The sequence below is a fragment of the Cucumis sativus genome, chromosome 5, assembly GCF_000004075.3.
Source record: "Cucumis sativus cultivar 9930 chromosome 5, Cucumber_9930_V3, whole genome shotgun sequence".
Classification (NCBI taxonomy): domain Eukaryota; kingdom Viridiplantae; phylum Streptophyta; class Magnoliopsida; order Cucurbitales; family Cucurbitaceae; genus Cucumis; species Cucumis sativus.
The window spans coordinates 17,468,138-17,480,964 of NC_026659.2; the positions used below are offsets into that span (position 1 = coordinate 17,468,138).

A 12,827-nucleotide genomic window follows, 5' to 3' on the forward strand; every position below is an offset into this window, starting at 1 on the left:
ATTAACATCTAATAATTATCAGATAATAACCGATATCATTAACGATATTACAATCAACATCAAACGACAATTATCATCATTGGCAATTAGATAACAATTGAACAGTAATAAGATAAAAATTGTTATAATTGGTAATTAGAGGAAAACCAAATACAATCACATTTTTAATAGGAAGGGGCATTTGGGTCATCAAAGTATTTCAATTGTACTGACAATGATTGTCATTTTTTGCAAAATCATAAAACATGAAATAGGCTTAATTTTACCAAAGCACTTTGACATTTTTGCAATGGCCCCTTAACAAAAATAATGTAGTTTTGAATGAAAAACAAACCATTTCTAATTTCACCACTGAACCATGGTTGTTACAATTCACCATATACAGCCAAGTCGTAAACGATTGAGCTCATATTAAGTACAGAGATGGAGCCAAGAAGGGCTTTGTGTGAAGCATGGTTCTGAACTTACTCCTTAGAAGTTAGAAGTGAACAGTGGATCTACTCATCATCAGTAGATGAGAGTTTATAAGAAGCTTCAGCACGAGCTTCCTCCAACTTTAGCAGCAGTTCCTTCATGAAACTTGAATTAGTTCCATGAGTAATTCGCAGAATATCAAATGCCTTTGTATAAGATTTTATAGCATCCTCTGTGTGCCCAAGTAACCTGTCAAATTGAATGCCATCACATATTTGATTAAGTCGATACAACTATTTCCCAGTTCTTGAAAAGCAGCCAATCTGAATTTAGCAACAGAGACGAGCTCTTCCACCATTTTCAGTAAAAGAACTCCAATTTCTGATGTTATTCTCGGTTAGAGAATGGCATCAGAAGCAAAGTAATCATACAGTTTTTTGAGCTTTAGAAAAATAAAATAAGAGTGTTTTGTGGGGTAAAAAAGGGAAGGACTCGTAATAAATGATACATCTTGGTGCACTACCAACCATTCCAATTTCCCACAAGTGTAGAACTGCAATCCAAGCAACGGATGGATCCCAGGGTATAGTTCTGTCATCAGAGAAAAAAATTCATTGAAACAATTATATAAACTATTAAAACTGCGGATCCTTAACATAAGATCAAACACAGTCAACCAAGTCAAAAGTACTGTAACACGCATGCAAGATAACAACAAAATGACTTGTTGAAATGAACAAATTTGCCAGGGATCAATAGGGAAAATGAATCTTGAAAAGCAGCATGAACCTAATGATCCAGCAGGTTTACAAAGATTAATGAAAATCCTTCAGAAGTTGAAATTGTTTCCCCTTTTCTTAATAATGTCCATCTTAGTAGAACTACCGTAACCCCTGAAACTTTTTCTATATATCATATCATCTTTGAAGCCAGAACTTGTTTGAAGCGAAGGCAATTTTAAAGAAGAAAAATAAGGTAATACAAACAATAAAATAATCCTTGACAACAACCAAATCAAATATGCTAGTTCATCAAAGTTTGCTATATCTTCTCTTATGAATCCTTATCCTAGAATTTTTCATTCATGCATACAAAGAAAATGGTAGTGTTAGTGTTAAGATTTTAAACCTGAAACTTAGTAAGATCTCAACAAAAGACCAAATAGAGACAATACTTTGCTATAATATATTAATAAAATGATCCAAGGTTCCAGACAAGATAAGAATATCAAAATAACAAGTAACCTAAATAACCAGATGACAAAAATGGTAGTAAAAGAAAGAAAGATTCCAGCTCTTCTGAGAATAGCCGGCAACTTCTCCTAAAAGCCTATAACAGCTTTCACCCCAAAATTCAGACCTAGTTTCCATACCCAAAACATCCATTATTTATATCCAAGACTCTAGTGGGCCCTCAAGTGTTTCTTTCCCTCTCTTGTCAGCTCTCCCTTGGCATATTCAGTTAGGGTTACACAAAACGGGCGGGAACCGGAGTTGCAGGTGGAATTTGTGAGCCGTTATCCGGGAACTTTGGAAGATGATATGAGGGAGACCAAGCTAATGAATGACCGAAAGGTTGACCTAAAATTGGCCCTTAGTGAATGGGGTGCCCATGACCGGGTAAGAAAGAAGCCCGATCCTCCAAAACCCATCAGAATTTCAGGGAAAGAAACAGGGTAAAAGGGAGAGAAATCAAGGCACGGCAAATAATCATACCCATGCAAGGGAATTACACAAAAAGGAACCTACAGTCAAGCATTTATTTGATTACAAGCTTTGATCACGACAAGATAGGAGGTTGTGTTTATGGTGCAACGAAAAATGGTCACATGTCCATGGGTGTAATGTGAGAAAATAGGGAGTCGATGATATTTTTCATGAATGAGGAAGAGAATTTTGAAGCGGAATTTGAGATCGATGCAGGGGCAAACGGAACTGTAGAGCTGAAGGCGATGGAGGTCGATGATGAAATGAAACTCGTTTTGTGGGCCATCCACAAAATCGAAAAAATGGAAACGATTAAACGGAGGGGAATGGTTAATTGTGGGGCGACTCGCAATGGCATACATCAGAAGATTGTGGAGGAACTCAAACTACCCATCACCAGAGGTATGGAATTTGGAGTAGTATTGGAGTTTTTATGACCGTTGAAAGAAAAGGAATCTGCAGAAAAATCGAACTGAAACTCCCCAAGTTAACCATCCAGGTAAATTCCTTAACCATCAACCTGGGAAAGAGGGATGTAGTAGTAGGAATACCATGGTTGTACTCGACGGGATTGATGGGGGATACACGCATCAAAGTCCCTTGCAATTATGAAGAGGGATCGGCACATTATGATTAGGGGGGATCTGACCAAGGTTGAGTGTTCGTTGAAAAAGTTGACGAAATCATGGGAGGAAGAAGAACAGGGGTTCTGAATTGAGTTCCAAAATTTGGAGGTTGAGGAAGAAGAGAAGACTAAAAACAAGAGCCGAGAAGGAGGGGACGAGGTATGGCTACCTATGATACAAGCTTTTCTGAAGCAATATGATAATATCTTTGACACACCTAGAAGGCTAATTCTCATGTGGGAATGGAAAAAACCCACCAACATGAGACCCTATAAGTATGGGCACATTCAGGAAGAGGAGAGTGAGAAATTGGTAACCGAAAGGTGGCAAGCAGAAATTTTTAGGCCAAGTAGAAACCCTTACTCAAGTTCAGTGCTTTTGGTTAAGATTTAAGAAGAAGGATAGGAGGTGGTGCTTTTGTGTAGACTACCGCAAGTGAAATCAAGTCAATGTGTCATATAAGCTCCCCATTCCCGTGACAAAAGAGTTACTCAACGAATTACATGGGGCAGCAATCTTCTCCAATCTGGATCTCCCATCTGGGTATCACCAGATTAGAATGAGAATGGTAGATGTCGAGAAAACAACTTATAGGACACTATGAGTCCTTAGTGATGTCGTTTGGGCTCACTAATACAACAGCTACACTCCAATCCCTGATGAACCAAGTGTTCCTGTCATTCCTACATCGATTCGTGCTTGTCCTTTTTTATGAAATATTAATCTACAGCCCAGATATTATAGAACACGAGAGACACTTGGGGGTAGGATTTAACATACTAAAAGACAATAAACTGACACCAACCTAAAGAAGTGTGTTATTGGCCACTTCGAAGACAACACTTGGAACAATGGATCTTGCAGAAAAGGGTGGAAATCGATGGGGAGAAGATCAGAACAAGGGTAAAGTGGCTGCCACCCAAGAACGTATTAGAATTGAGAGGATTATTGGGACTGATAGGTGTTATGATATATATATATATATATTTATATATATCTCATATGTCCTTTATTGTAATTTTACATAGTCTCTAGGGTTTAGTTTATTCTCTATATAAATATGTAACATCGCTTTGACTCAAAAATAATAAGACGGATACTTCTCTGAATTCTAGATTACAATAGGATATTATGGGAGGTTAGTCAAGAAGTATGCAGACATTGCAACCCCCCTTCTTACCAAAGTATTGGCTTTACCCAATGTCGCACTACCCTTTGTGATTGAAACCGATGCTTCAAGGTTCAGATTAGGTACCATCTTCGCACAAAATAAGATGAAGAAGCAGACAGATTTGCACTAGAGGGAGTTGAATTTCCAAGGAGAAGAAGGGTATTTAAAGCTGATACCTTACAAGCAACTATCCTTAGCAAGAAAGAGAAGTGAAAAACTAACACCAAAGTTCTATGGGCCATATTTTACAGAAAAGATAGGGGAAGTAGCTTATCCTCATGTTACCACTGAAAGCAAGCATCCACGTTGTGTTCCAGGTGTCACAATTGAAGCTAAAATTGGGACAGAATCAACGACTTTAACACATACCTCCAGCAGTAACCGAAGAATTAGAATTAGGGTTGAGGCCCAAAACAGTTTTGAGGGTAAGATGGAGTAAGGAGTTAGCAGTAAACAAAGGGCGGGGCAAGCAGAAGGGTGTTCCGAACAGTGAAAAGACTTGGGAATCAATGTACTTGAAGAATCAACAATTTTCCTCCTTCCACCTTAAGGACAAGGTACATTTTGAGACGTGCGGTAATGTTAGATCCCCAATCCTTCATACACATACAAAAAAGGGGTAAAAAGGGAAACTGGCAGAATATGCCAAGGGAGAGTTGGGGAGAGAGGGTAAGAAACACCTGAGGACCCACTGGAGGCATGGATATAAATAAGAAATGTTTTGGGTAGGAAAACAAGGTCTGGATTTTGGTGAAAGCTGTTATAGGCTTTTAGGAGAAGCTGCTGGCTATTCTCGAAGGAGCTGAATTTTTCTTTTACTATTCCTATCATCTGGTTGCCTATATTACTTGTTATTTTGTATTCCTTGTTTGTTTGTGAACCTTAGATCATTTTATTAATTTACTGTTTCAGAGTACTATCGCTCTTTGGCCCTTTGTTGAGATCTTTCTGAGTTTCAGGTTTAGAATTTTAACAGATAGTTGTTCCATAGAAAGCAATCTTAACTTCATGCTTTACACTTTTCCACAATCAGAGGTGTTCAAGCAAGTTCGCATTGCACCCTAATTACTTCTAACAACTGCCTAGCTCCATAAAATTAGATCTGGAGAAATTCAAAAGTTCTTTTAACAATCTAGGTAATCACAGTACTTGACCTAAACATCTGGCAAATCCACTTCCCAAGTAAATCTTGTTATATAGGATCGCCACCTTTTGGACTTTGGCCAAAGAGATGGTAGATTGACACTTTGAGCGTAGGTAATAATTTTTCCACTTGTTTCTGCATTTATCAACAAGTCTGGATTTTGCACCTTGCTCTTAATATGTAACATCTCTATTGAAATCATAACTTCAAAACAAAAAAAGTAAAATTTGCAGTTTTCTGGTGTAAAAACCATGCTTGCAGTTGTATCAAGCAGATTATCCATTTTTTATCCCATAACAATTAATTTACTAGAAGAATAATAAAGAGGCATACTCTGATAGACTGAAATTGTCAATTTGCAGTATGTTAGAGCTTTTGTCCAATTTTCTAGCTCCATCGAAATCTGCAAGAGACATTAGACATTTGATCGCAAAATAATGTAACATATCTCAGAGAAGCTGAAAACAGTTAACTGTTTATTATGATTATAAATGATAGATAACAGCAGAAATATATTAAAATTTTAAATCACTGACCCAAAAGCTTAAGCTGATGGGTGATGGTAAACTTAATTTTATATCACTTAATACTCCCCTCACTTGTGGGTTTCTACGTAGAAGACCCAAGAAGTGAGTCAATATTAATTGAAAAAGAAATTAAATTGCAGAGGTTCGAATATATGACCTTCAGTATCACTTGTCCTAATACCATCTTAAATTACCTTAGACCTAAAACCTTACGCAAATGAGTGGAAATTTTTTTAATACTATATCATTCAACATAAAACATTAAGAGGCATGGTGAAATATTGGCTACATGAGCTGTTGATTTTATGGAATTAAACTATATTTCATTGATTATTTAGTAGAGATACAAGCCTATATATAACCATAGAGAAATACACTTAAGGAAATAATATCAAATAATATCACCTAAGAATAATCTAATTATATTAACACCCTCCCTCAAACTCAAGTTGAAATCAAAAACTTGAGTGTGCTAAGAACTAAGAAAAGAACCAATAGATCTAGAATATAATAAAAAACCCGAAGAACAAACACACAAAGAACTTCTAGGCCAAACCCACGAAGAGCGAAACGAAGAACTTCTGGGATAGAAACATAGATCCTCGTATAGAGATCTATAACAGAACCTAGGAAGAACGAAACAAGAACTCCGGGGGCAAAATGAAAGAGCAAAACTGAAGCAAAGTAGAATCAAATCAGGACGAAAACGTGGTCTGAATTGGGCAGGAGCGTTCCATCATCAGAATGGAACCGAACAAACTAAACTAAAGCAAGTCAGAATCAAACTGAACAGGAAATCTGGGTGAACAGAACGAAAACTGAAGAGAGCTGAAAGGTTGAGTAGATAGGGAGCTTTGCGGCGTTCTTCGCAAAAAGAGAAGATGGGAGAGCGGACAAAGCCGAACCTGTGCGTCGTCAGCTGTGAGTGGAGCGGAGCGGTGGATCATGGATCTGAACAAAGATTCACCCTCTTCAGGATCGGGAGTCTTCAACAGAAAGAGATTGTCTGGTACGAGTAAAGGGCGGCGGCGGCGGGTCGGTCTGATCTGAAACAGTATGGTTCGAAGGCGAAAGATGAAATAAAACACGGATCTGGAAGTCGAAGACACGAACAGAGATGCACGAACAAATCGGTGCTTGCAATGTGCGCACAAGTAGATCTAAGTGAGGACGAATGGAGAGCGGATCTGGGTCAAGAATGCGACGAACTGTGTGGATGGAAGGAGCAGTGGTGGCGGTAGTGGCGGCGGAAGGAGTAGTGGCGGCGGCGGCAGAATCAGAGACGAGGATTTTGATCTAGGAGGCAGAGCGAACTACTTGGAGACATGATGTGTATTGATTACTGATGGGTATGGCTCTGCCTTCGTCGACGAATCAACAGAGGCAGACGAACGGTGATGTGACGGCTAGAATACAAGGAGACTAAAACCCTATAGCTCTTATCTTGTAAAAAACACTCCGAAAGTTGTCATAGTTCAACCCAATCTTTTTACGCTAAAATTTATGATGGTAAGAATCCTATAATTCAAAAGCTCAATTGGTACAACGTTCATAGTTCAGGAGATTTGTACATTTTTTGATACCAAGGGATTGATTGCCCGTAAGTTTAGGGAGTGCTTGAACAAAATGAAAGTTATAAGTGGTTTTTGCAATATTTCCTCAATATAATAACAATTAAAGAAAAAAAGCTTTCTGGAGCATTATTAAAACATAAATTAACAAAATAGCAAAGATAGAGCTTAAGGACAAACTCAACATCAAGAATCCCCTATCTTAAATTCTATTTTCAGTCTTGCGCATGCTGTCTAAGTAATAGCATTTACATCAGATTGAGTATGCACCAAACGATAGCAAAATTGGACTTGGATTTTGAAGGTTGGCTGAACAAATAGATTTGGCATATGATACATAAATAATTACGAAGACATGTAAGGAACGGTAATTAACAAAAAGAAAGTGAAAAGAATTCTTAGCCTACCTTGAGAAGCTTTTCTCGAGTTTGCATCAAACTGATGGAATAAGGATGGCATAATATCCTTTGGAGTTTCTCAACTTTTTCATACATAAATAAAGCTTCTGCATAACCTGAATTTGGTTAAAGATCAAAGCAGATGACAAATAGAATATAACGTGTCATAAACGTTATTAGAGAAAAGTAACTTTTTAGTTCCTAATTTTAAGGAATAAGTGCACTTTGACCCTATGGTTTCAATTGGACTATTTTAGTCCATCAATTTTGAATAATAGTTTTAAAATGTCTCTTTTTTCACTAATTAGATATTATATAACAATCCCCTGACTTGTGAGTTTGAAAATATTTGATGAGTGACCAAAACCCAACTACCATTAATGATTTATAGTCAAACACAAAAGGATACTTTGGGAAGACAGAGAAGTAGAAGCTTCATCTGATATTGATTTTATTTTACTAGCAATATTTTTTATATCCTCCTTACTGCGAACAAGTCCACATTGCTGGCATGTGAATCCAGTGTCATCTGCACGAAAAAATAAAACAAACATTGAAGTAATAGCACATCCTCAGTTACTGGTCTAATAGTGAAATATCGCATACCTGAGTTACGGAGCAGGAAGCCATCACATTGGTCATTTCTGCACCTGTAGCCCTCCAAAATTGCACTTTCTTTGATTTCATCTTCTTGAGCCTTAAATTTTTCAAGGGGGAAAATGATCAAATCAATAACAACTCTAATCATACCGGTCAAACATTGTGTTTCAAATCAAGGATGAAATACATCTGAAAGATGCAATTATCAGTTACAACTTTAACACATCGAGAGCATGTGCAAGTGAATAAGTAGTTTTCTTTAAGAGTCTTCTGCCGAGTCATAGTGCTTCCAGCAGTTTCAATATAACTTATCGACACCTAATAAAATTTCAACAGATAGATATAATTAGACAGGGAACTGGAGAACATAAATCATAAAACAACACAGACCAAAGAATTATATAATAGAGTTACAGCAGCAGAAATGATGTACGAAAAGAGAAAGCACATCACTAGTACCTAGAGAACTAGGAAGAAAATAGTGAATATAGACATAATGGTTACCTCAGCACCCGCTGGTATATGTTGCACAGCACGAACCACAGCAGTTCTTCCCTCAAATACCAAAACAGCATTGGGCAAGCAGCTATAGCACCAAAACCATGTAGTAACTTAGTTGATCATTATGATGATGTTTCTTATAAAATATATATATATATATATGATGAAGTTATGAATGTAAATATAGAATATGTTTTGTAAGGAGTTACCTATGATTTATAATAGAGATTACAGGATATAGTCCAGTCCCCAATGGTCTAAGTTCACTGTCACATATGGTATGTGCATTACATGCAAGCTGCATAAAAAAACATGGGGTTTAACTTCAGAAAAATTTATGCAAAACTGATCTAACCAAACCTTGTGATTACAGTAAATAAGACTGAGCATAATATCCTACTTTAGGCAAACTTCTCAAATAATAGCAGCAGAGGAACTACACTATCTGGAAAAACCAAAGTTTGAAAGATAGCCTCAATAAATTTACGCAAAAATAGGTGTTTGGATACTAACAATTTCCCATCTAAAGTGCAAACTAGCCAAGATAAAATTAAGGCTAGTGTGATCTTCATCCAGCTAAAGATGGCCATTGCCAAATGAAATTTATTGTTAGACAGTCCAATTCATAATCAGAATGGCGATACACAAGGTTTTTTAAATTAAGAATTTTAGAGTTCCTCAGCAAAAGTAAGCTACAATATAACAAATAAGTAGAAATATAAATGTTAAAAGTAGAACCTTGGAAAAGTTCACTGCTATCTCTTTTACGTTCATTCCTGGCCACTGCAGAATAAAATTCACAAGAGTTCCCATCTGAGCATACAACACCAGCTGTTTTTCATCGATGCCAGACATGTCTGATCGGAAAAATGGTTGGACAAAACAAAATTACCAAGCTGAATGCCATAGTTAATATGACAACGCATAATTTAGATAGAGAACTTCATTAAATGAGGATACGATCTATTAGTTCCTCCACCAATTTATAATTGTCTGTTGCAGCCATAGGTATGACCTGACAATAAAATAATGATATGTTCACGCTGCAAATTATTAAGAACAATATAAATATCTAGAAGTATGAAATTAAAATTTTAAACAATTTATTGAACAAGACATGGAAGTTCCACATCATACTTAAATATTTCTTATTTGTAAACTTATATGTCGATATGATTTTACAAAGAAAGACTTATGAAGAAAAAATTAAAAATGATAAGATAAAGATAAGTACAAATAATATTAGAATTGCAACATCATAACCAACATGATTTGCCTGCCTACAACCAGGCATATTAACATGAGTATCCACATCAAATAGACATAATTGAACAGGAATGGTAGCTGCTTTACACCACTACTATCTTATGATGGTGTTTGAAGCTTGATCAAATGGACATAGCAGTGTTCAAATAAATCTTCACAAAGACAAAAAAGTAATACAAAATTCCTTGTAAATGTAAGGGCATATTGCGGTCCCATATAGCTACTCCAACCAATATCAAAACAAACTTATTGCTGTTCAATCATTTTCCCATAATCAAAATTTAAGAGATGGTGTATCAAAAGTGAGATTTTAGGAGGATGATTGATGTTCTAGTAAAGCCTTTATTCCTCTCCCCACAGACTTAATGCTCTGGTTGGCTCCAAATGTTTATCGGCTCACAGTACAGGGGAATATGGGATGGTTACATGAAAAGTTGGAACGTATGGTTCAAAATCCTTATGGTTAATAGAGAATCGAAGGAACAGACTATCATTTGCCCATTAATAGTTTTTGTTTCTTATTAGCTATCCTTATCTACACTCTACAGCCAAAAAAATCCAGAGGAGAATAATTGATTGTTCTGCTTCAACAGCAAAATTTCAAGGCCAAACCACCTTTCCCATTTAGTTTCCTGCTGCATTATTTTTTCAAGAACAAGTCTTAACATGGAAAGCCTGAAGTTGAGAGTATTTACATATGCTAAACATTGGGAATGCTGTAAAAACAGGTGTTGATTAAAAATGGAGGGAAAAATTTTACCTTTTCACTTTGCAATTTTCTTCGAATAAAGAGTTTGATCATCAACCTTATAGATGGAGTAACAGATTTATGCCTATCTTTGTCAAGCCTTGCAAGAGCATCACATTCAAGACGATGCAACTTCCACTCTGACTTCTGAAAGTCATTGAAACACAAGGTCATCAAATCCCATTGTTTAAAAATGCTAGGGTGTTATTAGATAACAAGACATTAATACAACCCATCTGCTAGTCACTACAAAAAAGTAGAAGGAAGAATCTTGAAGTTCTAAAATATAAATGACATTCTACCACCAGTATTGACAGAACATAATGTTAATTGTATCAAAAGTATCGACATAATATATTCTTCTTCTTCTTCTTTTTGAAACAATTGGGGATTTGATCAGAATGAATATGAATACATCAAACAAAAGTTACATGTCCTAAAGTTTGCTCAGAAGATCTCAAATTGTGGTCTAGTTGCTTGCAAAATCCTAACATACAAACAAGTCACAAGTAATGGTTGATCTTTAGCTCAAGTTTTACAGTTAGTTAAATTCAATGGTGCATAAAATTGTGGAAAAGGAACAAAAAAGACTTCATCTGTCTTATATACCTGACACACACTACTGCAATACCATGCGACTTTGCAAGCTGAGCACTTCTTAAGGTTTATTGATGCAAAACATCTGTCACATCTGGACTCGACAGGTGAGTTGTTGGGAACGCATACATAAGGTTCTTGGCTAATTATTTCTTCTCCTGAAACAATAAACATGATAATTCGTATGAACTTTTGTTTACATTAACAGTTCCATCAGTAGATACTAACAATATCTCACATACTTCAAAGTGTATTTGTAGAATGAGATTGCAATATACAGCATAATTTTACTGGAGTTTCGACGTTAATCTATCTCTAGATTCATTATTGATTATTTCTTCAAGGATATTTGTATAAATTGAGATGCATGTACACTTCAAGAACTTCCTCTTTTGGAGTTTGCATCTTTTGAACATTGTAGTTCAAATGAAAAGCTTGATTCTTGATAAAAAACAATAAACAACCAAGCTATGGCATATAACTACAATGCTTTATACTAAACCACCTTCCAAGCGACCTTTCACAGACCCAATTTCTTAACTAGGAAATAGAAGCCTCCGATTATCTTTATCGTTCAATTTTGCTGCCCAGTGTTGACCATCATACACCTACAGCAAAAAGTTCAAATCTATCTTGCAGCCTTAAGCAAGTAGACAACCGAAGTTGACCCCAGTATAAGCTCGTTAGCATGAGCAGTAACAAAAATGGCAGCTTTAAAGTGGTCAGGATTTCAAAGGACAAATAAGATAACCAATAGAAACAACGAATAAAGAAGAAAGAGAATGACCCGGGCGGAAATTCCTGGTGGTAAAGAGGCTCCGGCCCTTCTCCGGCAGAATAGTAACTGTTAACCCACGGTCGTTTAGAGCACTGTGCAAATCCTCCATGAATTCTGTAAACACAGTGCGGAGTGAGGGTCTGGAAAAAAAAAATGAAAAAGTTGGGTTTAAAGTTCCAAAATTGAAAAGGATCTAAATTTATATAAAAAAAAATGTTCACTGCTCCATCTGCCATGTTATATTATACCATTACCTTCAATATTGATTTAGGTTTGTTTTTTTTTTATTTCCCGCCCGATGTGATACATATTTTTTCTCATCTCCCCACGGTTTTCTTTTTCTTCGACATCTAACCTTTGCAATGTCATCGTCTTCTTCTCTAGCGCATTTCTTTGGCTTCTTCTCGAAGCAACATCAAGTAGAGAAGGCTAGACTGAATGACACCAAGGAGTCTAATGAGATGAGAGAGACACCAATGAAATTGAACAAGAGTGATACCGAATGTTCAAGAGTAAGAGAGACTGAGTGAGATGGGCAAGACGAGAGAGGGCGACATTGGGCTTGCTTTTCTACGTGTGTGTTTTGGTAATTCCACACATATTTGACTTTAGCATTCAAAAGGTTATTTAATATCTATAAAAAAATGGGGTCATTCACTACAAAAAATTTTGGATCTCCCGACTCATCGGGAGACCCTATCTTCCGATGCATAATTAATGCATCGACATCTAAGAGGAAAACTTGAAATTTGAGGGGTATCTCCCGACATCTTGTTGGTA

At 36.5% G+C, this 12,827-nt stretch overlaps 1 protein-coding gene across 1 annotated transcript; it reads right to left on the reverse strand.

Moving 5' to 3' along the window:
* Nucleotides 1-97: 97 nt before the first annotated feature.
* Nucleotides 98-12,600, reverse strand: LOC101220194 (histone-lysine N-methyltransferase ASHR1). The gene is made up of 15 exons (XM_011656875.2): nt 12,302-12,600; nt 12,057-12,187; nt 11,282-11,427; nt 10,685-10,819; nt 9,619-9,673; nt 9,397-9,515; nt 8,868-8,956; nt 8,662-8,743; nt 8,374-8,475; nt 8,164-8,254; nt 7,967-8,086; nt 7,567-7,673; nt 5,395-5,464; nt 942-1,005; nt 98-663 (listed from the first exon to the last, which is right to left on the reverse strand). Exons 2-15 carry the CDS (start codon nt 12,154-12,156, stop codon nt 498-500), a joined length of 1,446 nt encoding a protein of 481 aa, XP_011655177.1. The 5' UTR covers nt 12,157-12,187; nt 12,302-12,600; the 3' UTR covers nt 98-497.
* Nucleotides 12,601-12,827: the final 227 nt, after the last annotated feature.

What these genes read in the sequence shown, in the direction of transcription:
- LOC101220194 (XM_011656875.2), bottom strand. Translation starts at nt 12,156, where the DNA reads ATGGAGGATTTGCACAGTGCTCTAAACGACCGTGGGTTAACAGTTACT. An exon ending in ATTGCAGTAGTGTGTGTCAG is followed by an intron (nt 10,820 to 11,281) that starts GTATATAAGACA and finishes AATGACTTTCAG; the next exon opens with AAGTCAGAGTGGAAGTTGCA. An exon ending in GAAAATTGCAAAGTGAAAAG is followed by an intron (nt 9,674 to 10,684) that starts GTAAAATTTTTC and finishes TTTTATTGTCAG; the next exon opens with GTCATACCTATGGCTGCAAC.